Raw genomic sequence first — 21,999 nt, 5'->3', positions numbered from 1 at the left:
AGTATGCATTCTTTCGTCCCTGTCTAATAACTTCCCTCTTTTTTTACTGAAGACTTAGAACTTCAAGTGCAACCTGAAGCAGTCCTCTCCACTTGCAAGTTGCTAGATGGTTCTCTGGAAGTTCTGATTTCATGGCAGGACCTCCCACCATTTGAAGCCTCTTGGGAGGCTTATGACGTGATCTTGCTGTAGTTCCTAGATTTTCACCTTGAGGACAAGGTGGGTCTAGAAAGGGGCAGGCGGGGGGAGGGGAAAAGGGGGGGGGGGGGGGGGGGATAGAGAGAGAGAGAGAGAGAATTGTGCCCCACACCTATTACCAAAGGAAAGAAGAAGACACCCATCTAATACCACAAGTACTAGACCTTATATTATTAGTTGGTAATGCTTTGCCTTCCGATGCTGCTTAGCCTGATATAGGAAGAGGAGAAGCAAATACGGGTCCATCCTCAAATAAATCCCCCTTTTCATTATCAAGCTTCACAGTAGAGTCCATAGGAGTATCGACAGGGCGAGAAGCTAAGAAACCGGTTTCAGACAAAAGATCAAGAACATACTTCCGTTGAACTATATAAGTAGTTATGGCCAGGCAGAAATGCAGCATAAAATAAAGAAAGAGAGAGATTCCTCTTCTAGCTATGTCTCCCGTTGGGATCCTCCATTTCCAGCTTGGATTATTTGAAAGAGAGCTTGTGAAGTGCACTTTCCTTTCTTAAGATAACAGGATTCGACTAATGTGACCAAGGAAAGAAGGATCAGGAGAACAGAACCTGGCTTAACTCATTGATTGAATAACCATTGAATGGCGTTGGAGTTCTGTTAGCGAGGTCTCTAAGCTATACCCCTAAGATTCGTAGGATTACTTTCTTCCCTTCCTGGCTAACTTGAAAAAGAGTCTGAACCCAAGCCCCCAGGGGGACTCTTTCAAAAGCTATTTCTCCTGTTGCGAAGAAAGTTAGTGAGTTTCTTTCCTGCCGGCCTTGCCTTTCATTTCCTTATTTAAAACGGTCTCTCTTTGCCTAAGATCCGTTCTTATCTTAGACTTTTGTTTGGCATATGTGTTGTGGTATTGATAGACCTCCTATAACTAAGTTGTATAAGAAGAAGAAGGAAAAGGGCAGCCTGGGAAATTCAGATGGAATGGGCAGTAAGGGAAATTCAGGTTAGAAATTAGTTAGGAAGAATCTCCACGTAAGAGAGTGCGGCGAGTGTGATTTCAGTTGTATATAAGGGGGAGAAATAGTTGGCTAGTGATATCATGAAATCTGGAATCAATTGTGGAGGCCGCTAGACCCTCGAAGTGCTAGTCACCCTTTTTATTTTCTGTCCTTGTTATTTCCTGCTATCAGTGTTTGGTTATCCTTTCAATTCAATATACCAGTTACGTTTATGGTTGCTGGGTCTTAACAAATAACAATTTATTAGGCATTTGGGGTTGTGTTCTCATCACACTTACATGGTGTAACGAGAGTTTGTACATAAACTTTATCCGTCTACACAAACATCCTATTTCACATCTCTTTTCAGCTTTTTGACAAGCGCTGTGGATTGTATCAGCTTAGTCAACATAATAAATAAATACAAGGAAACATAAAAGAAAGTGGAGATTGAGAAGGAAGGCTTCATTTTTGGATTGAGATATCAAACTTCAAACGAAATACTTGATACAAATTGGAAGGATTAATGGAGTTCTTCAGACTTCAACAAGCTAAACACAATTACAGAGAACCAAACAAATTTTTGTTTAATTTGTGTTCTGTTTTGACATTAATTGAAGATCAGTTAGCTATGTTTAGGTTTGTTTTGTCATTCATTGCAAGCATACTTCTACTAATAGCATATTATTTTCCGTTTGTGATTTCTTAATCAAGTATCCAGATAATTAATGTTAGTTTATAACATGAATGCCAACATTAATAATTTTAAAATAAATATATCTCTAACAAAATGTTGTTAATTAAAGTTGTATAAAGGACACTACACTTAGTAAAGAATTAGTTTCCTTCTATTTATAAATAACCCATAATTTTTTTATACAAAATTTCTCTCACAAACTTAATTAACAAAAGATGATTAGGTAAAAGTTTGTTTTAAATTTAAAATCACTCAATTATCTTTTGTCACATAAGTTTGTGAGAGTAAGTTTGTATAAAATATTGTGGGTGTAGACTCGTAGTATCATTGTTTATAAATATGTTACTCTTAACTGTCAGACCCAATGAACTTTGAGTGCATGTGATGGATAATTTCCATTAACGATTGAAATTATAAATTGCAAAAGAATATTATTGAAGCGTATTGGATTTGGTAGTAGATTCTACAAACATTAATTATAAACTTGTTGGCCTCTTCATATATCATTCAATTAATTAAACTTGGTGGCTTCTAAACATAACCCAGGTTCACTAATAAATTTAATAGGGGTGGGATAAACCGGTTAACCGAACCGGTTTATCCAAACCAAAAACCGAACCGGTTTTTCGGTTAAAAACCGAATGTAAACCGAACCAAAATTTCGGTTCGGTTACCGGTTAACCGGTTTTCAAATTACCCTTTAATCCATAAAATTCTTCAATGTTTTATTCAAGCCCCTAAATTCAAATATTTATTATTTTATATATAATTTCATACTATGTTTCTCTTTTATTTTGTATTATTGTTGTATTCTTTGTATGAAAAATACATTAACATATTAAATTACTTATTTGCAGATACTGAATCCATAATATGAAATAAAAACATAAAGAATTCAATTACACATCATTGAATAGTCAATATTCATTAATAAACTCAAATACATAACATAAAATTACAAAGTAAAAAATCTTAATATAACATAAATCATCTTCATCCCACAGTGTTGGTGTTAGTGAAGTTTCTTGATTCCGCACTCCCCGGATTTGTTAATGGCACACGGATTGAGTCAGCTGCTCTGCTCAGTAGCCCACGGTGGGAAACTGATGAACTTGAGTATGGAATTTGGTCTTTGGAAGTTTTGAAATTTTCAGATTTGAACTTTGGAGAATGGAGGCAGAGAACAAGAGAAAGACGAAAGTGTGAGTGGCTGTCTGGTTGAGTGCGTGACTGCGTCTGCGTGAGGGACTAAGGGTGAGGATAAAAAATTTTTGCTTTTATATTTAGGGTTAAACCGGTTTAAAAACCGGTTTGAATTTGTTTTCAAAATGAAAACCGAACCAGTTTGAAAAAAAACCTAATTTTCTGTTCGGTTCGGTTTTCGGATTTTTTATCTCACCCCTAAAATTTAATTTGTATAGAACCTTGTGATTTGTTAAAAGACCAGGTGAGGTTGGGAGTCCGAAGGCAAAACGCATGAAAATTTAAGGCATCGCTTTTGAAGGCATAAAACGACATCTAATATATTGTTGGGGTAATTAATGACAACAATGCTACGGACACCGATACTGTGCAACAAATTGTTACACCGAATTACGTGTCCCGTGACTCAGACCAGCCACGTATCCCATGAACCAATATTTTGTGAGTGAACAACCGTTCATCACCTATGGACGGTAGTTCACTGTTATAGGACGCTCGTTCAAAACTCAGGGATGGTCTTCCATAACTAATGAATGGCCGTCCCTGAATTTTGTATACAATTGTATTTTTTTTTAATTTACAGAGGGACGTCCGTCCAAAACTAAGGGACGGCCGTTCATAAATGATGAACGAGCGTCCCAATATTATAAATTAAATAGTATTTTATTTAAAGTATGGATGGATGTCCATTATATGTGGACGCCTGTCCACTTTTCAGGCACGGTCGTCCATAAATTAGAAATGTCCGTCCATACCAAAAAGTTTGATTTTCTATAAGAGATTCTGGGAGAAATGTGTCTTGCTGGATTTGGCCCAACTAATAACACGTGTATTGAGTTAATTTTAAGTTGTGTTAAGTCAAAGAAGCTAAGGGAAGCTTTTGATATTATTCAGACCGTGAGGAAGTTCAAATTCAGGCCTGCTTTTTCAGCTTACACAACTTTGATTGGTGCTCTTTCTACAGTTCATGAATCTGATCTCATGCTTGCTCTCTTTCATCAAATGCAAGAGCTAGGTTATGAGGTTGATGTTCATCTGTTTACAACTCTTATCCGTGTTTTTGCCAAGGAGGGTTGTGTTGATGCTGCTTTCTCCCTGTTGGATGAGATGAAGAGCAATTCTTTTCATGTTGACATTGTTCTTTATAATGTATGTATAGATTTTTTTGGTAAGGTAGGAAAGGTGGATATTGCCTGGAAATTCTTTCACGAGATGAAAGCAAATGGGCTAGCACCTGACGATGTAACTTATACTAGTATGATAGGGGCTCTCTGCAAAACTAACAGACTAGAGGAAGTTGTGGAGTTGTTTGAGCAGATGGACCACAATAGGAAAGTTCCACGTGTATATGCTTATAACACCATGATCATGGGTTATGGCTTAGCTAGAATGTTTAATGAAGCATACAGTTTACTTGAGAGGCAAAAGACAAAGGGGTGCATACCAAGTCAAAGAAGTTAAGGGAAGCTTCTTTAAGTATGGACGAGCGTCCATTTTATGTGGACTCCCGTCCATATAATATGGATGGGAGTCCACATATAATGGACTCCCGTCTAATAACAGTGAACGACCGTCCATAGGTGATGAACAACCATTCACTCGCAAAATATTGGTTCAGGGGATGAGTAATGCTACGGACACCAAATTTTTGTACTGAAGGACATGGCAACCAGTCAGACGTGACCACGCTGAAGTCTTTCGTGAATGAACGGTCGTCCAACATTTATGGACGCTCGCCCATATTTAATGGACTCCCATTCATATTATATGAACAGGTGTCCATTTACTATGGACGAGCGTCCATCTCCAAAAAAATTTAAAAGAAAAATAATGGACGCTCGTCGATCTTATATGGACGAGTGTCTATTTACTATGGACGGTGATGGACGCCCGTCCAAAAAAATTTAAAAGCAAAATAATGGGCATCCGTGATTATTGGACGGCCGTTCACCTATAATGGACGCCCGTCCATGAGAAAATAACAATAGACTCCCGTTCATATAATATGGACGGGAGTCTATTTATTATGGACGGGCGTTCACCTAGAATGGACGCCCGTCCATTGTTTAAAATAAAAAAATTTAAAAACAAAAATTATGGACGTCCGTCCATATTCAATGGATATACATCCCTTTTAGATGGACGTATGTCCATTGTTTGATTTAAATTTTTTTATAACATTTGAGTTTGTAAATGTCGCTATCTTCATTAAATTTTTATCTATATTCAAAGTAATTGGACAAGTGTCATAAGAATAAGGTATTAAATTTTTGTCTATATTCAAAGTAATTAGACAAGTGTCATGAGAATAAGGCACTAACTCAATTAGAATTCACAATTAATGCATTAAATAAATTTAAAATTTAAAATTTGTTAATATTAAAAGATGAACGCCCTTCCTTTTATGAGGACGACTGTCGATGGACGCCCTTCCTTTTATGAGGACGCCCGTCCATAGACTGTCGATGGACGCCCTTTCTCTTATGAGGACAACCGTCCATAACTATGGACGGGCGTCCTCATAAAAGGAAGGGCGTCCATAAACAATTTAGGCCAATTTTTTTTTTTTAGTTTAAATTATGATCTATGGACGGGCGTCCTCATAAAAGGAAGGACGTCCATAAACAATTTAGGCCAATTTTTTTTTTTTTAGTTTAAATTATGAACACGCGTCCATTCTAGGTAGACAACCATCCATATAATATGGACAAGAGTCCATTTCAAATGAACGGTCATCCAATAACAATAGACGGTCGTTCGTATTTGATAGACGGCCGTTCATTCGCGAAATATTTGTTAACATGATACGTGACTCGTCTGATTCAGTGGACACATCGTTCGGTGCAAAGCGTCAATGTCTATAACATTTTTCTTCATGAGATACGTGACTAGTCTAAGTCACAGGACATATAATTTGGTGTACAGTATCGGTGTCTGTAGCATTGTTGAATTAATAATGATCTAGCGTGGCTTTAGTTTGGATCAGTGTAGTGTACTGCAGACACATCACTATCCTCACAACGGAACTAAGTGCAGGTGTCTTCTGCACTGCGACGTGGCTCTATATCAAGAGGAGGACTGGAGATTGAGCTATTTAATGTACAAAATTCTGAAGGATACTGTTGTTCGGCAAACATTGTACAAAAACACCGCAACATTTGATTTCATTTGATTTGATCTGAGGTAGTATGAAAGAGAGCAGCACAAGTAGATCCACACGACAAGATGAGGTCAAGAGATGTGAACAAGGTGGCTAGAGGGGAACAAGCTCCTGCGCCTCCTCACGATTACGGCACCGTCTCTCCACCCCCTCCTTATAAACCAAACTCTTCAAAATCATCCAATAAACAACATCATGATGATCGTGACAACGATGATAATAAGGTACGTAGTTATTAACGCGAAAGAAAAATGCTTCATTTACGTCGTAATTCGATGATTCATTAACTTATGGAGGAATGATTTAAACAGATGGAATCGTCAGAGACAGCACCGAACGACGATCGCTTTCCTGTCATGAACCAAACTCGCCACTGTTATGCTCGTTACATTGAGTATCACAAGTGAATAAATTACAGTTGCTTGGGTTGATCGATTTCATATACATGAAATTTGAGTTATTCAGTTAATTAAAAGGTGTTAAAAATATAGGTGTGTAGAGGAGAAAGTAAAAAATGCACCTGAATTCGAGAAGTTTGCAAAGTATTATAAATCATTGTGTCCTCATGAATGGGTGAGGAAAATTAATTTTGATTGTAGTGGTCTGCTGAGTGGAGGTTAAGGTCATGTATAATAAATGATTGTGTTTTTTTTTTTTTGCAGATTGAGAAGTGGAATGAACAGCGAGAGCTGGGAACCTTCCCTGGTCCAATTTAAGATTGCTATTTCAATATGAGTAATCTTGTAATTACTCACAATTTTACTAACCATCTTCTTATCTTTTGTAAATATAACGTATAATACAGGTATCATACGTATAATATAGATACTATATGTAATTTTAACAAAAGTAGTAAGGTGGTTAATAAACTCATGAGTAAGCATATTATTATTGTTTCAATATTGTATACAAATATGGAATAATGCCTCTATTCAATCACAATGTGTAATCATATTATGGGAATATAAAGCTAATAATATGGTGTTATGGCATAGATATAGATGTATAATATGTTAAAAATTGACAAAGCAATTAAGTGCATATGGAAGGATCACTCATTGTCATTGGCTTATTCATTGGGTGACGCCTGGGAGGAATTGCTTTAGGGTGGTTTAGTTTGCATTTGTATTTTCTCTGTAATTAATCAATAAGAATCTACAGAAAGATAATGTAAAATTTGATCACTGTATGATAAAAATATATTTCTATTTCTTATATATAGCCTTGTTAGTTTAATTGATTGGTCACAAGTCTCTCAAATTTGTAATTTTCTAGTTAGAATAATTAATTACAAAGAATAAAGTTATAACGGGAAGATATTTTAATTCCACCAACTGAAATAACTCGTAATTTCTATCATTCGAAACTACCGTAATAATATAGCATTTAAATACAATAAAATGGTTGTGAAACTGAAACCCGTCTGGCCACTTCACGTCACTTTCCATGCTAAAAGAGGAAAAAAAGGCGCTCCACGCTCCAAGCATATGCTTGATAATGTTGAGTTGATATTCAATCCCCGTTACAACTCACGGAATAACTGAGATGGGGACCCACGCTTCTATGTACAATTACGTCGGCGCGTGATGTGCGTTGTTTGTAACGCTATCTATATTCCTCACACGCGCGTTCTCTTTCTCTGTCTCTGACTTGGCGCCGTAACGTCAACACTTACGGACATACCAAAACCCAAACCCACCCACATACCCACCCACATTAACAACAATACAACATACTCTCTCACACAATTCGCCTCATTTTTACTCTCTCTTTCTCTCTTTTTCTCTCCCCCCTCCCTCTCTCTGTTTAACCAAAAACCCTAACCCTAATTTTCTTTCCGAAAATAAAAACCACTCCTTTTTGTTCCATGGATTCTCAGCAAAACAACCTATTCGAAACCGCATCGCAGCCGGATACGGGGACCGACGCCTACACCTTCCTCGAATTCAACACACAAGGCGAGTCCGATTTCGACGCCTATCCAGAATTTCGTTCGCCGGTATCCTGGCCCACGCCTTCCGATTCTCTCTCGGTGGACCCCGCTTCCACGCCGACTCCTACCACCCCAACGACCCCCTCCGATTCACGCGGTGCACCTCCCTCCTCCGATCACCACCACCACCACAATCACCACCACAATCACCACCGACACTCCGATTCTCTTGCCGCCACATCATCCCCTTCTAAAAGAGGAGCCAACAATAACAGTAATAACAATAATAGCATTAGTACCAGTAGTAGTCAGATTGTGGACGGGCTTGCGGCATTGAGTTTCGAGGAAACGGGTGATGACGGGGAGGGGTTCGAGTATGGAAAAGCAGATTTCACGGAGCACGCTTGTCGGTACTGTGGGGTCTCGAACCCGGCTTGTGTTGTACGGTGCAATGTCCCGTCATGTCGTAAGTGGTTCTGTAATTCCAGAGGCAACACCTCCGGCTCACACATCGTCAATCATCTGGTGAGTTTCTTTTCACCTTTTCTATTATTAATTAGTTTTTCTTTTCAATTGATGAGATTGAGGGGGTGCTGACTTATGATAGGTTTTGTTGTTTTTATGTATTGTTTTAGGGAAGTTGAAGTGATTTCTATCTAAATTATGCTCAATCAGTTTTACCTTGTCTTCCGTTTTAGGGTCCTTTTATTTTGTTTCAAGTCTTTTTTAAGTTGGTATATGAGAGTTGGCAGGAGATAAGAGTGAGAGTGCTTGAATTTTTGTAGGTCTTGCTTGCTTTGTTGGTTTTTGAATTGAAGTAGAGTGTTCAATTTGTAATCTACGTTAGAACCAGTGAAAGCACATGCAAATTAGATCACAAAAAAACTTCTCAAGCGAGGAGTTTAACCTTGTATGTTGTTAATATTTTAACTATCTGTTGGTATTTAATGCTGAAGACTTCATTGAATGTTAGAATTTTGCTTGGATGGGAAAAAATATGATTCAATAGGTTGATAGTATTATCCATGAATTTGCAATTACCTAAGAAAATTGTATGTAAAGACAGTAAGAAGGTTGAATATATGAGCAGTTGAAAATTTTGTAATTTTCCCTTTTAATGATTATATTTAATGCCCAAGTCAAAGGATTAAAGAAACAATTATGAGGATTATATATGAGTCTTTTATTGAAAATTAAGTTAGAGAAAGCTTGAGTGGACTACTGACTTTATGTTGATGCTCATTATTGCACTATAATCAATATGATTGTTCATGTTGGTTTCTTTTTACATAGTAAGATGGATGTGTCTCAATTTCGAAGTTCTACAATGGCTATTTATTTTCAAATTTAGGGTGACTGAAAAGGAAGCAAATTTGGCCCTATAAGAAAAACTGGTTACAATATAGTCTAAATTTGTTTTCAAATGAAGAAATATCCGAATCTCTGTTCTGATGTAGTGAAGAAAGACAGAAGTCTGGGAAATTTTAGAAGGTTTTGTTAGGTTTAAGATAAAAGGAGCATCTACTTCCTGGTTGTGTGTTGTCTTTCAGAGAATAAAATGAGCATGATTGTAAAGATTTTTGTTTTCACTTTTTTATTTTGTAATTATTGGAGCTTCAAAAGATTTTATGACATCTGATATTACAACTATTTTGATCATGTTATCTGATGGCACCCTTTTTGTTTTAAAAGAAACTGAAGTGTTATTGATAATGAGGAAGGAAACCCAATTTAAGACACCTAGAGAATCAGTAGTGAGTATTCGTTGTTGATATTCAAATAAACGGTTATTTTTGGCTGGTGATATAGTAGTGAATATTTTGTACAACACATAGAGTTTAGAAACTTTTTGATAAGGAAAATAAAGATATATTGTATCTAGGTATAATGACAAAAAGTCATTCTTAGACTCATAAGATGTTTAAGTCTCGTGAATGTTCACCAGATGTGGAAATGCTTAACATTTGGACCCTATTAAATTCCCCAGAGTCAGGACCCTGCATCTACAAGATGCATGCTGGACCCTGCATCTAAAAGATGCATGCTGGACCCTGGTTGTTGAATTTGTACTCATATAGCTTAACTAAATTTTTTTTTGGGGCAAGTGTAGCTTAACTAAATTGCTTTTATTTACGTTGTGTTTTATCATTGTGTTTTATATATCCCTTTTTCTTAAATTTTATTTTAAATGAGCAAACTTGTGTAAGAAAGTTGTATGGGTTATATTTCAGATCTATCATTTTGTGATGCCAATCATCTGTTGTATTCACAAATTGATCTGTTTATAGACACAGAGACACATACAGTTTTACAGTATTTTTTATGATTTTTTGGTTGCATTCAGTGATTTCTTTTGGTTATTGTTAGCTAGGGCTGAATATAACTTGATTGAAGCTAGTGGAACTTGCCATGTATATGTTTGTGGCCCATGTTGATTTTGGTGGGTTCTCTTGTAGGTTCGAGCAAAACACAAGGAAGTCTGCCTACATAAGGACAGTCCTTTGGGAGAGACTATCCTTGAGTGCTACAACTGTGGCTGCCGAAATGTATTCCTTCTTGGATTTATATCAGCTAAGACGGAGAGTGTTGTTGTTCTTCTCTGTAGGGAACCTTGCTTGAATGTAAATGCATTGAAGGACATGAATTGGGATCTGAGTCAGTGGTGCCCCTTGATTGATGATAGGTGTTTCTTGCAATGGCTTGTTAAGGTTGGTATTTTTCTTTTTGTTATTGATTTTAGTCCTTTATTCTTAGACTTGCTAACGTGNAGAAGCAATATAATATTTTGAGAGAATGCAAAATTCAGGTGTTGAAACAGACGAAGTTACTTTGGTTAGTGTTATTTCAGCGTGTGCTCAACTGGGTGCAATCAAGTATGCTAATTGGATTTGTGATATAGCTGAGAGATCAGGATTTTGGTGGCCCATATTGATTTTGGTGGGTTCTCTTGTACGTTCGAGCAAAACATAAGGACAGTCCTTTGGGAGAGACTATCCTTGAATGCTACAACTGTGGATGCCAATTTGTATTTCTTCTTGGATTTATATCAGCTAAGACGGAGAGTGTTGTTGTTCTTCTCTGTAGGGAACCTTGCTTGAATGTAAATACATTGAAGGACATGAATTGGGATCTGAGTTAGTGGTGCGCCTTGATTGATGATAGGTGTTTCTTGTAATGGCTTGTTAAGGTTGGTATTTTTCTTTTTGTTATTGATTTTAGTCCTTTATTCTTAGACTTGCTAACATGTTTGCTCTTCACAAATCCCATCTGAGCAGGAGCAGTTGAGGGCACGTCAGATCAGTGCTTAACAAATTAACAAGGTAGAGGAACTTTGGAAGACAAATCCTGATGCTACCCTTGAAGATCTTGGGAAGCCTGGTGTGGATGATGAACCTGAACCTGAACCTGTGGCCTTGAAGTATGAAGATGCATATCAGGTTTCTCTGTTCACAAATAATTTAAAATTTTGGTTTGGTGTATCAAATGAAAATATTGGAAGAAATTGCAATTAATCTCATGGCTATTAACCTTGAATCGCTTTCTGTTGCAGTATCAAAATGTATTTGCACCACTTATTAAGCATGAAGCTGACTATGATAAAGTATGCATCATGATTTATGGGGATTATTTTCTGATTTGATAAGTGTTTTCAGAGTTTTTAATCTTATGAGCTCTTTGTTATAATATACTGTGCAAAATCTGATTGTCTAAATCTTGATATAGATGATGAAAGAATCCCAAAGCAAGGACAATGTCACTATTCGATGGGATATTGGTCTTAACAAGAAATGTATTGCATATTTTGTATTTCCAAAGGTGCTTCACTGCTTTGGTTTTGATTCTTATCCTTGTAATTTCATTATTGTTACATTATTAGTAATTTTTTCTACATCTCGGTTTTTTATTATCTTCTACCTTTCTAATTCGTTCTTTGATGAATTTGAATTGCTTCCATTGTTTCAAGAAGACAATGAGTTACGGTAGATTCTGGAGAAATTTGAAACATCTAGTTTTACATAACTGTTCCCTTCCTAGAAGAAGAACTAAGAAAATGTATATACTCTCCTTAAATTCTCAATTCTATAACTTATATCAAACAAAAGATAATACGAACACTTAAATATTGAAAGGTGTAATCAGGCAAACATAAACCATGTTAATTGTCTTACATCTGATTAATGGAAAAATGTAACTTAAAATTAATTGTCTAAGCAGTTATAGTTTGACAGGCATTAATTTTGGAGATGGATTAGAGATACCTTAAATTGCCCTTACAATAGGTTCATTGTTGAATAAAGTGAGCTTGCAAAACTGCCACTATTATGTATTCCATCTTTCATGCACAGGGAGACACACACATGAAACGAGGAATCCTTGAAGTACTTCTTGTTAATGCTGAAGGCATTAGACATTCAAACTTTTTTGGTACTCTCTCCCCTTAGTTATAAGAAAGTCATGTTTGCATACTCTTACGTTTTCTACTCAAAGTAGGATAGGCACTTTTTTGACACTACATCTTTTTAACTATTAGAGGTTGCTAGCTGTTTTAATTTTATCATTTTTTTTTCANGATGAGTTGAGGTTGCGTTATTCCGGGGATGCAGCTCATCCAGCATGGCAGTCAGTTGGGCATGTGGTATGTTCTTTCTTCAAATATTAGTTCCAATCATTACATATTTTTAATCTCTTTTATGAATTTGATGTGTTTGTAGTTGAATTACACGATTAAATGTTCATAAGTTGTTTACTATCTTGAAATAATTCAATTGCTTTTATGGATCTAAGTCTGAATCTTAAAATATCTCAATATTGTTTCAGATCAAGCTAACTGCACAAGAGGAGGTTGCACTTGAGCTTCGTGCGAGTCAGGTAGTTTTGGTAGTGTGTTATATTTGCTGCTTCTGAACTTCAAGTTAACTTGATAATAGTTGTTATGTTACTGTTGAATGCAGGGGGTTCCTGTTGATATAAATCATGGGTTCAGTGTTGATTTTGTGTGGAAGAGCACAAGCTTTGATAGGATGCAGGGGGCGATGAAAACTTTTGCCGTTGATGAAACAAGTGTTAGTGGGTAGGTCCACTGGTTCAGTTTTGTTTACATCTTTTTGTGCATTGATAAGGTTCTGGGACATTTGTTAATTTTCAATATGAATGCTTCCAATTGAATAAGTGGAAAAATAATATCAACTTTAATGTCCATGCATATGTTAAATTTTTCTTTTAATTTTTCTGTAGTAGACTTTGCAATTTGTTATGTTGGTGGTGAGGATCTATGTTGTATGCTAGGTTGAATCTTTCATAACTACTACCTCTTAACAGGTATATTTACCACCACTTGTTGGGCCATGAAGTTGAGGTTCAGATGGTTCGCAATACACTGCCTCGTCGTTTTGGTGCACCTGGTCTTCCAGAGCTGAATGCATCGCAAGTAGGCTATCTTGACCTTTGGCACCCTTTAAAGTGCAATTCATTAGATTTTGTGGCTGTTATTATCTCATATTCTAAATGTAAATTTCTTAAGTTATGCAATTGTTTATTTTTTCTTATTTGAGGGATGCATACATTTTCAGAATCTGTCATGAAATATTGTGGATTCTGTAGTTAGAAATCTTGGTGTCGACTTACATAAGTTGATTATGGCACATATTTCATGTAAATGCAGAAATTTGCACTCTAGATTTTGTGTATTAGACTTTTTTATCTGGTAATGTGTTGTGATAATTATTAATTTTCTTTTAATGTATTTATATTACCTAATTGTAACAAAATATGCTACACTTTAGCCATTATTACATGAACATTTTGCTTTAGGTTTAGTATCTCTGAAATAATCTCATTTTTGCATACAAGTTTGTATAATCTTTTTCTGTGAGAATATTTCATTACTAGGAATATTACTACAGCCATAAATTAGTGTGTGCTCTTTGAGCTAGATTCTTTTGTTTAACTGTTTCTGTGTGGGGTTGTCCTTACCTTTCTCAATGGATAGGTTTTTGCTGTAAAGAGTGTCCTTCAGAGGCCTATAAGCTTAATTCAAGGGCCACCGGGCACAGGGAAAACTGTCACTTCGGCAGCTATTGTATACCACATGGCCAAGCAGGGCCAAGGGCAGGTAAGCTGTTCTACAGCTGTTATATTATTGGCACTTTTATGTTCTTATCACATAACTTTACGATGTTTCTTTCTTTTATCAGGTTTTGGTGTGTGCACCAAGCAATGTTGCTGTTGATCAGCTAGCTGAAAAGATAAGTGCCACTGGGTTAAAGGTATAGAAAAGAAAAAGAAACCTTTCCATGAAGTTGTATGAAATTGTTAATTTGTATCTTATGTTGACTTGGTATTCTAGTATCATTACTTTTTGTTTATGCTACTGTTTCTGGAAATGATATTTTCTTGGAGAGTTGTTAAATTGCACATTTACTTTATATGTTATAAACAACAAAGAATTTTTTTGAGCGGACCCATATTAGATGATGCATAAACATGAATACTATTTTCAAATTTTAAACAGGAGTCACTTTTATTGCAGTTTTGCTTTTGCAGTAGAACACTGCTTACATTTTTTTCTTTGAAATTGTAACAATGATTCCTTTTGTATTTTTTAATTCAATGTTTCTTTTTGGTTCATTTGAGTTGAATTTTTCTTATGTAATGTCCTTTTAATAAAGTTCTTATTTAACTGAAGGTTGTTAGACTTTGTGCCAAATCAAGGGAAGCTGTGAGCTCTCCAGTTGAGCATTTAACCCTTCATTATCAGGTTTGTCACCTTTTTGCATCATGAGCTATTCCGTCTTTTAATGCTCTTGTACATTGTATACTCTAGCATGATTTCATATTAACGATGGCTTGTCGCAGGTTCGTCATCTTGACACATCCGAGAAGAGTGAACTTCACAAGTTACAACAATTGAAAGATGAACAAGGTCAGCATCTTTACTTAATTCTTCTTAGCTTTTGAGTACTTTTTGGAGCTTCCATCTAGGTTTTCATATTGATTCTTGTTTTTAAATTACTAAACTAAGGGTACTGATATAAATGTTCAGTGTTTGAATTTATTTATATTGAGTGGGTTCATCTCTTCGCAAAATGCAAGGACCTCTCTGCTCTCTTGATTAAAAGAATGTTATCATTAGTATTCAGTGCAGATAATATATAGACATGTCATGCATCACAGGTAAACTGTTATTGAAGATGAATTATACTCCATCTTTAGAGATATTTTCCCTATATTTGACATTGGGTGCCATTCTCTTTGTATTTTAAACTGTTAAAAAAGGTTGTTTTATATATATGTTGTTGGACGTGGATAATTATGTGAGCATTATGTTGTAGATTTATTTTGATGTTGTGAGATTTTTTTCTAAACCACGTAAAAATTGATATATGTTTTCTAATGTTTATGTTTTTTATTTCCTCATCAGTGTTTCTTATGTATGGACATGTTTGGTACTGTTGTGTTGTTGTGGGCAATTATATACTTCTCATGTTTGGGTGACTGACCTTTTAATTTGGTTTTATTCTAGTGGGACGTGGGTTTTGTATTTCGGATGCTGAAACATATTTCTCCTGGGTTTGTTAATTGGAACATTTTTTATTTAAAAAATTACAGGGGAGTTGTCGAGCAGTGATGAGAAAAAATACAAAGCACTCAAGCGGGCAACAGAGAGGGAAATTTCACAGAGTGCTGATGTCATTTGTTGCACATGTGTTGGTGCGGGAGATCCTCGATTGGCAAATTTTAGGTTCCGCCAGGTTGAAGAACTTCCTATTTAAACATTTAATCATCATTAAATACTTAGTAGGCTTACTGGCTTTCCTGTCTTCTAGGTACTTATTGATGAGTCTACTCAGGCAACAGAACCTGAGTGTCTTATTCCTTTGGTTCTTGGGGCGAAACAGGTACCTGGGATTAAACTCTATATTCTAGTTATACCATCTTTGCATTCTAAGCAACTAACGACAAACTTTTCAATTAGGTTGTTCTTGTTGGTGATCATTGCCAACTCGGTCCAGTCATTATGTGCAAGAAAGCAGCTCGTGCTGGGCTTGCCCAGTCTCTTTTTGAACGCCTTGTTTTACTTGGTTTAAAACCAATTAGATTGCAGGTGAAGATTCCAGTTGTTAGTTTTCTTTTGCTTGGGTAAAGTAGGTAGGTTTCATAGTAGTAGTGATCCGTTTGTTGCTTGTGATTGTATTGTTTGCTTCTTTTCTTTTTTTGGCAATGGCTTTTGATCTTGTTTGGAAGTTTGTTGCAATGATCAGGCTTATGTTGTATGGAGATGTATAAATTTGTTTAGATGGGCATATGAAGACACTGCTTTTGACATTATTATGCTCATGATTACCAATTTGATGGTAGTCATATCAAATCTATTATGTGTAGAAAACAGCTTCGACTTTTTTTATTTTTTATATATCATTGAATTTTATAGTAAAGCTAGGAATTGTCTTTAGATGCTGATGCCATTTGTTTGATGTCTTCCCATATACGTCGAGTGAGTTTTTTTCTCAGAGCATGACTTTTTGATATAGAGACTGCACTTAAACCTGCCAGCATTTCCCTTTCCTTCTTTGTTTATTGTTCAAGTCAATGTTGACTTCATAGCTTGCAGCTTTTTATCATTGATTAACTGTAGCATCTGCTGGACAGCCAAAGATTGTCTATTTTTTTCCTTTCGATGGTGGAACAATGTCAGCATGTTATTCCTTCCCTTCCTACACCCCCCCTCCCGCCCCCCCCCCCCCCCCCCCCACCCCCCCCACCCCCCCCCCCCCCCCCCCACCCCCCCCCCCCCCCCCCCCCCCCCCCCCCCCCCCCCCCCCCCCCCCCCCCCCCCCTTTCTGTACATGCAGTGTTTTAGTTTAAGTGCTGTTTACATTTATTATTGCCGAGAAGTTGAAGATTGACATGTCAATGGTTTTGATTTTTGTGATAAAAAAGAGGTCTTGATTTTTGGGAAAATGGTTTAGAAAATGGGGATGTGAGAATGGATGTCTTGTGATTTCATGTTTTTTGTGTACTTCAGATTGTTGCTGATAAATAATGTCTTGTCGCAAATGTAATATGTTTTGTCCTCTGATTACAGGTTCAAACCGCATGCACCCTTGCCTGTCTGAATTTCCTTCTAAAGCTTCTATGAAGGCACACTACAAAATGGTGTGACTATTAATGAGAGGCAATCATCAGGAATCGATTTCCGTGGCCTGTGCCAAATCGTCCATGTTCTTTTATGTACAGGTATTATAGCTGTGTAATGACTTTATATTTGGGCATTGTCACTTTAACTTGACAAATCAATCTACTTATTTCAACTACTTAAGCCTGTTCTTGATGGTCTGACTGATTGTGATAAAAGAAGCTGAGAAATTTCTTTAACAACCAAACCACAACCCCACCCCCCCCCCCCCCCCCCCCCCCCCCCCACCCCCCCCCCCACCCCCCCCCCCCCCCAACCCCCCCCCCCCCAAAAAAAAAAGGAAAGTTCCCTCAACATTTTTTTTTTTTTTCGTGTGTGTGTGTTCTACAAAGCAAAGATGCACGCAGATTTTGTTGATTGCTAAGAACATGAATTGATTCTGGTATAGTACTGTGCGAACCTTTTCTTCTTCGGTGGTTCTTGTTCATATTTTGAATTTCATTGTATCATGTAATTTTGTTTTCTTAGATGGGACAAGAGGAGATTAGTGCCAGTGGAACGTCCTATCTAAATCGGACTGAGGCCGCAAATGTTGAGAAAATTGTAACTACTTTCTTAAGGAGTGGGGTGGTCCCTAGCCAGGTATATATGTGGTTCTCCTTGAAATTATATTAGATGTGATTTTTAATATGTGTTTTGGTGGTCTAAATAAGTTTTTGACATTTTATAGATTGGGGTGATAACGCCATACGAGGGACAGAGAGCATATATTGTGAACTATATGTCAAGGAATGGTGCTCTCAGACAACAACTGTACAAGGAAATTGAGGTAATGCATAGGTTTGACAAACAGTTGTCTCACTCGATCTTTGGTTTCTGTGTCTATAATTTATATGAACTTTACAGGTTGCAAGTGTTGATTCATTTCAAGGAAGAGAGAAAGATTACATTATTTTGTCTTGTGTGAGGAGTAATGAACATCAGGTTGGTTCAGTTGTCATCAATGTTAATTTAATGCATGATGTTTTTCGTTGTTAATGGGAATGTGAATATGGTATGCCGAGTGGAATGTGGTATGATGAGGAAAATCTTTAATTTCCAAAATTTCAGCATCCTTCCATTAGTACTTTGGCACATTTTAACACCCCTTATAAGAGTAAATAGATTACCCCTGTTGAAATCGTTTTATTATGTGACAACTTATAATATTGTGATGAAAATAAATGTTCAGGGTATTGGATTCCTTAATGATCCTCGTAGGCTGAATGTTGCTCTAACACGTGCTCGATATGGTATCGTTATTCTGGGAAACCCTAAAGTTCTGAGCAAACAGCCACTTTGGAATGGCTTATTGACACACTACAAGGTATCTCCTATCCACTTTCTTTTCTGTGGTTATGCTACTTGTATAAATAGTGTAATTAGACTCCAACTGGGTATACTTATGATGTGGAATTGGTTTGTTGATGTTAAAAGCTAGTTATATGTTAGACACCTGGCACCATGTCATGGTAATGAAGTTGCAGCTGCATATGTTATGTTGGCAACGTCTTTCAATTTTTGAACTTTCTGTTTTAGAAGTATATAAAGATAATTTGTGGCATTGTACTGGGTATATACAGTTATGCAGATAAATACTATCGTTATTTCCTATGTTCTAAACTAAAACTGTTCATGAATGTTGTACCAGGAGCACGAGTGCTTGGTTGAGGGGCCTCTAAATAACTTAAAGCAAAGTATGGTTCAATTTCAGAAGCCCAAAAAGGTAATGCCTGGATGAAAATGGGTTTTTGGTTGATCCGTATGTAATATTAGTTCATGGGCTTTGTTTCTTAAGGATGTTTTTGCCGGCTTTCGATTCAATTTATGGTTTCATATTGGTTTATTTGAGCGGATGTGAAGTGATATGAGAATTTGTATTTTAACACAGATTTACAATGATCGAAGACTTTACTTTGGTGGTGGTGGGCCTGGAATTGTGTCTAATGATATCTCATCATCCAGCCCAAATGTTGATAGAAGAGGCGGTCGTGGTAGGGGTATGCAATCTCTAGCCTATTGAATTTCTGTATTTGGGATAAGTCTGTAATATTGATGAAGTCATGAGTATGCTGCACGCACGGTGATATAATGCTATGACACTCCCCCGGTTATTTTTAGTAGCTGATATTTTATTGAATTGAAGAAGTCTTGCTTGAGCTGACATTCTCTGTCGATTACAGGGTCATATATGCCTCCTGTGCCACCTAATGGTACTCATAAACCTGTAGTACATCCTGCAGGTTTCCCTATGCCTCGTGTGCCCCTTCCACCATTTCAGGGTGGTCCCCCTTCTCAACCATATGCTATTCCAACTCGTGGAGCTGTACATGGACCAGTTGGAGCTGTTCCTCATGTCCCTCAACCGGGAAGTCGGGGTTTTGGGGCTGGGCGTGGTAATGCTGGCGCTCCAATCGGCAGTCATCTCCAGCACCAGCAAACCTCTCAGCAATCAATTGGAACTATTGGTTCTACTTTCAACTTTCCATCTCTTGAGAATCCAAATAGCCAACCATCTGTGGGTGGTCCTTTGACACAACCTGGATTTGTTAATAATGTTCGTATATCTCTCTCTGCCTCAAAAACAAGAATAAAGGAAAGAAAAAAAAGAAAAAAAGAAAAGAAATTTGAACCTGAATCTTATGTTAATTCATTGGAAAAAAAAAAAAAAAAACTCATCTAGTCTTGTGTCTTAAGAGTTTATTTGTTCAATGTGACAGATGCCAGTTCAAGGGGCTAGTCAAACTTTCCGTGATGGATTTTCCATGGGAGGCATGTCTCAGGTATTCATACTTAATCATGATTAACAAATTACTTTCATGGACTTATTTTTTTTTAATACTCATTACTTACAAGTTGTATTTTCATCTTCCAATTAGGACTTCTTGGGTGATGACTTCAAAAGCCAGGGATCACATGTTCCTTATAATGTTGCTGACTTCTCTACTCAGGTATATACTGTTGAAAACATTTATGTCATCAAGTTTTATGCTCAATGCTATATGATATATGTTAGTAAAATGTAGCAGAGTGGAGGGGTGGTTGGCAGGGCTTACTTCTTTATCTGGAAATTTGGACACAATTGGCCTTTTTACTTGGCAGCTTCACAATGTATAGTTGTACATCAAAAGTAGGTCTATATTAGTAGGCTTTGCTTGTCAAAACCAATAAAGGGTTGCTAGACATGGTAATCATTATTTGCGTCCATTGCTTAGGAAGCAAATGAAATACTGTTGACATTGTGAAAGTGATTGAAGAGTTCTGGGGAATTGTTTGCTTAAATGTATTATGACTTCGTAGTTTTCTCCTAATGAATTAATGTCTTTTCTCCCCCCCCTCAACTAACTAGTTTTTGATATTGACACATTGACCTACTCAGCAGGCTTCACAAAGTGGCTATACTGTTGACTATGTTACACAAGGAGCTCAGAGTGGATTTCCTGGCAACTTCTTGAACCAGAATTCTCAAGCTGGATATTCTCGTTTTGGTTCTGGGAATGATTTCATGTCTCAGGTTTGGACTGCCATAATATGTCTAGGTTATTGCTGTTATTTGTTTCTCTTCCTATTTAATTTCATTTGTTACAGGACTACATGGCTCACGGATCACAAGGTTTATTTACTCAAGTTGGCTTTAATGACCCCACACAAGATGAAGCATCGCAGAGCCACTTTGGTGTAACCAATCCCAATCAACTTCAGTCTCAGGTTTTTTCTTATACCAATTGTAGTTGATGGAGATTTTGTTACAAGATGCAATTATCAAAGTGCAAATGTTAGAAACATTTGGCCACTGGGAAACTATTTGCTGAATCATACAAGCCAAATATCAAGGAGTTAGAGGCTTTCTATACATAGCCAAATGTTTACAACATTCTGCCTCTGCTAATTTGGCTTGTATGATTCAGCAAATAGTTTGTTTACAACATTATGCGTCTGTTAATTTGCCAAGTTTAATCTTGTCTTGCTGACCTGGTGATCCTCTTTAGTAAGCAGTTTATATAAGATGGCAAACTTATGTGCAGGGATTGATGAATTCTCTGTATTCCCAGCCCTTTGCCCACTACAACACTCAACCACTAAATTTGCAGGCTTCACAGCAGCAGCCACAACCGGGCCAGGGCTCACAAAACCAGAAAGTCCACTATAATGGTTGAGAGGCTGTAGGTGCTTTGGAATATGATGGGTTATATTCTTTGCATTCAGCAACTTGGTTTGTGCTGTCATGTGTGCCCAAATATATCTGCCTTTAAGTGCAGGCTTGCGACAAATCATCTCTACAACCTGTAGAGATGATTTCCATGTGGGAATAAATATATTCTCAGCCAGTGACTGTGGTTGATGGGTGTGTGCGCAAAAATGGGTGGCACATCAAGGGCTGAGAAAGAAAAAGGATAACCCCGATTACCTGATTGAAGTTTTCTATTGTTTTGAGAAAAAAAAAAAAGGTAATATTGGTACGAGGGAGATAGAATTACATGACATGGGTTTGGTAGAAAGGGTTTGATCTTAAAAGAGAAGAGGCTATCTGGTTTTCATTGATTTATGCGGAAAAAATCCGATTAGTTTGAGGCTGTCACCACTGAAAGTTTTGTACAGAACAGCAGCATGGTGAGGATTGAGGAAAGTCGCTTAACCCTTTCAGCTTCNTGGGAATAAATATATTCTCAGCCAGTG

At 37.0% G+C, this 21,999-nt stretch overlaps 2 protein-coding genes across 2 annotated transcripts; both read left to right on the top strand.

The window, feature by feature from the left end:
* Positions 1–3,846: 3,846 nt before the first annotated feature.
* Positions 3,847–6,930, top strand: LOC116138364 (pentatricopeptide repeat-containing protein At3g06920-like). The gene is made up of 5 exons (XM_031424074.1): positions 3,847–4,475; positions 6,252–6,438; positions 6,526–6,617; positions 6,706–6,787; positions 6,877–6,930. The coding sequence occupies exons 1-5, from the start codon at positions 3,847–3,849 to the stop codon at positions 6,928–6,930; spliced, it is 1,044 nt and encodes a 347-aa protein (XP_031279934.1).
* A 1,026-nt stretch (positions 6,931–7,956) lies between these two features.
* Positions 7,957–21,756, top strand: LOC116138325 (regulator of nonsense transcripts 1 homolog). Its single transcript, XM_031424041.1, is given in 33 exon segments — positions 7,957–8,672; positions 10,604–10,855; positions 11,381–11,584; positions 11,698–11,748; positions 11,871–11,979; positions 12,112–12,127; positions 12,681–12,783; positions 12,966–13,016; positions 13,100–13,218; positions 13,467–13,575; positions 14,137–14,259; positions 14,342–14,413; positions 14,833–14,904; positions 15,003–15,069; positions 15,756–15,898; positions 15,974–16,045; positions 16,123–16,270; positions 17,233–17,271; positions 17,274–17,336; positions 17,339–17,365; positions 17,368–17,384; positions 17,812–17,925; positions 18,014–18,112; positions 18,190–18,267; positions 18,515–18,649; positions 18,974–19,048; positions 19,214–19,322; positions 19,506–19,879; positions 20,043–20,105; positions 20,202–20,273; positions 20,705–20,836; positions 20,911–21,030; positions 21,348–21,756. Coding segments are annotated over 33 exon segments (3,951 nt in total). The 5' UTR covers positions 7,957–8,081; the 3' UTR covers positions 21,480–21,756.
* Positions 21,757–21,999: the final 243 nt, after the last annotated feature.

This window comes from Pistacia vera, unplaced genomic scaffold (genome assembly GCF_008641045.1).
Source record: "Pistacia vera cultivar Batoury unplaced genomic scaffold, PisVer_v2 Contig340, whole genome shotgun sequence".
NCBI classification, from domain to species: Eukaryota; Viridiplantae; Streptophyta; class Magnoliopsida; order Sapindales; family Anacardiaceae; genus Pistacia; species Pistacia vera.
This window is presented reverse-complemented; position numbering and strand designations above follow the sequence as displayed.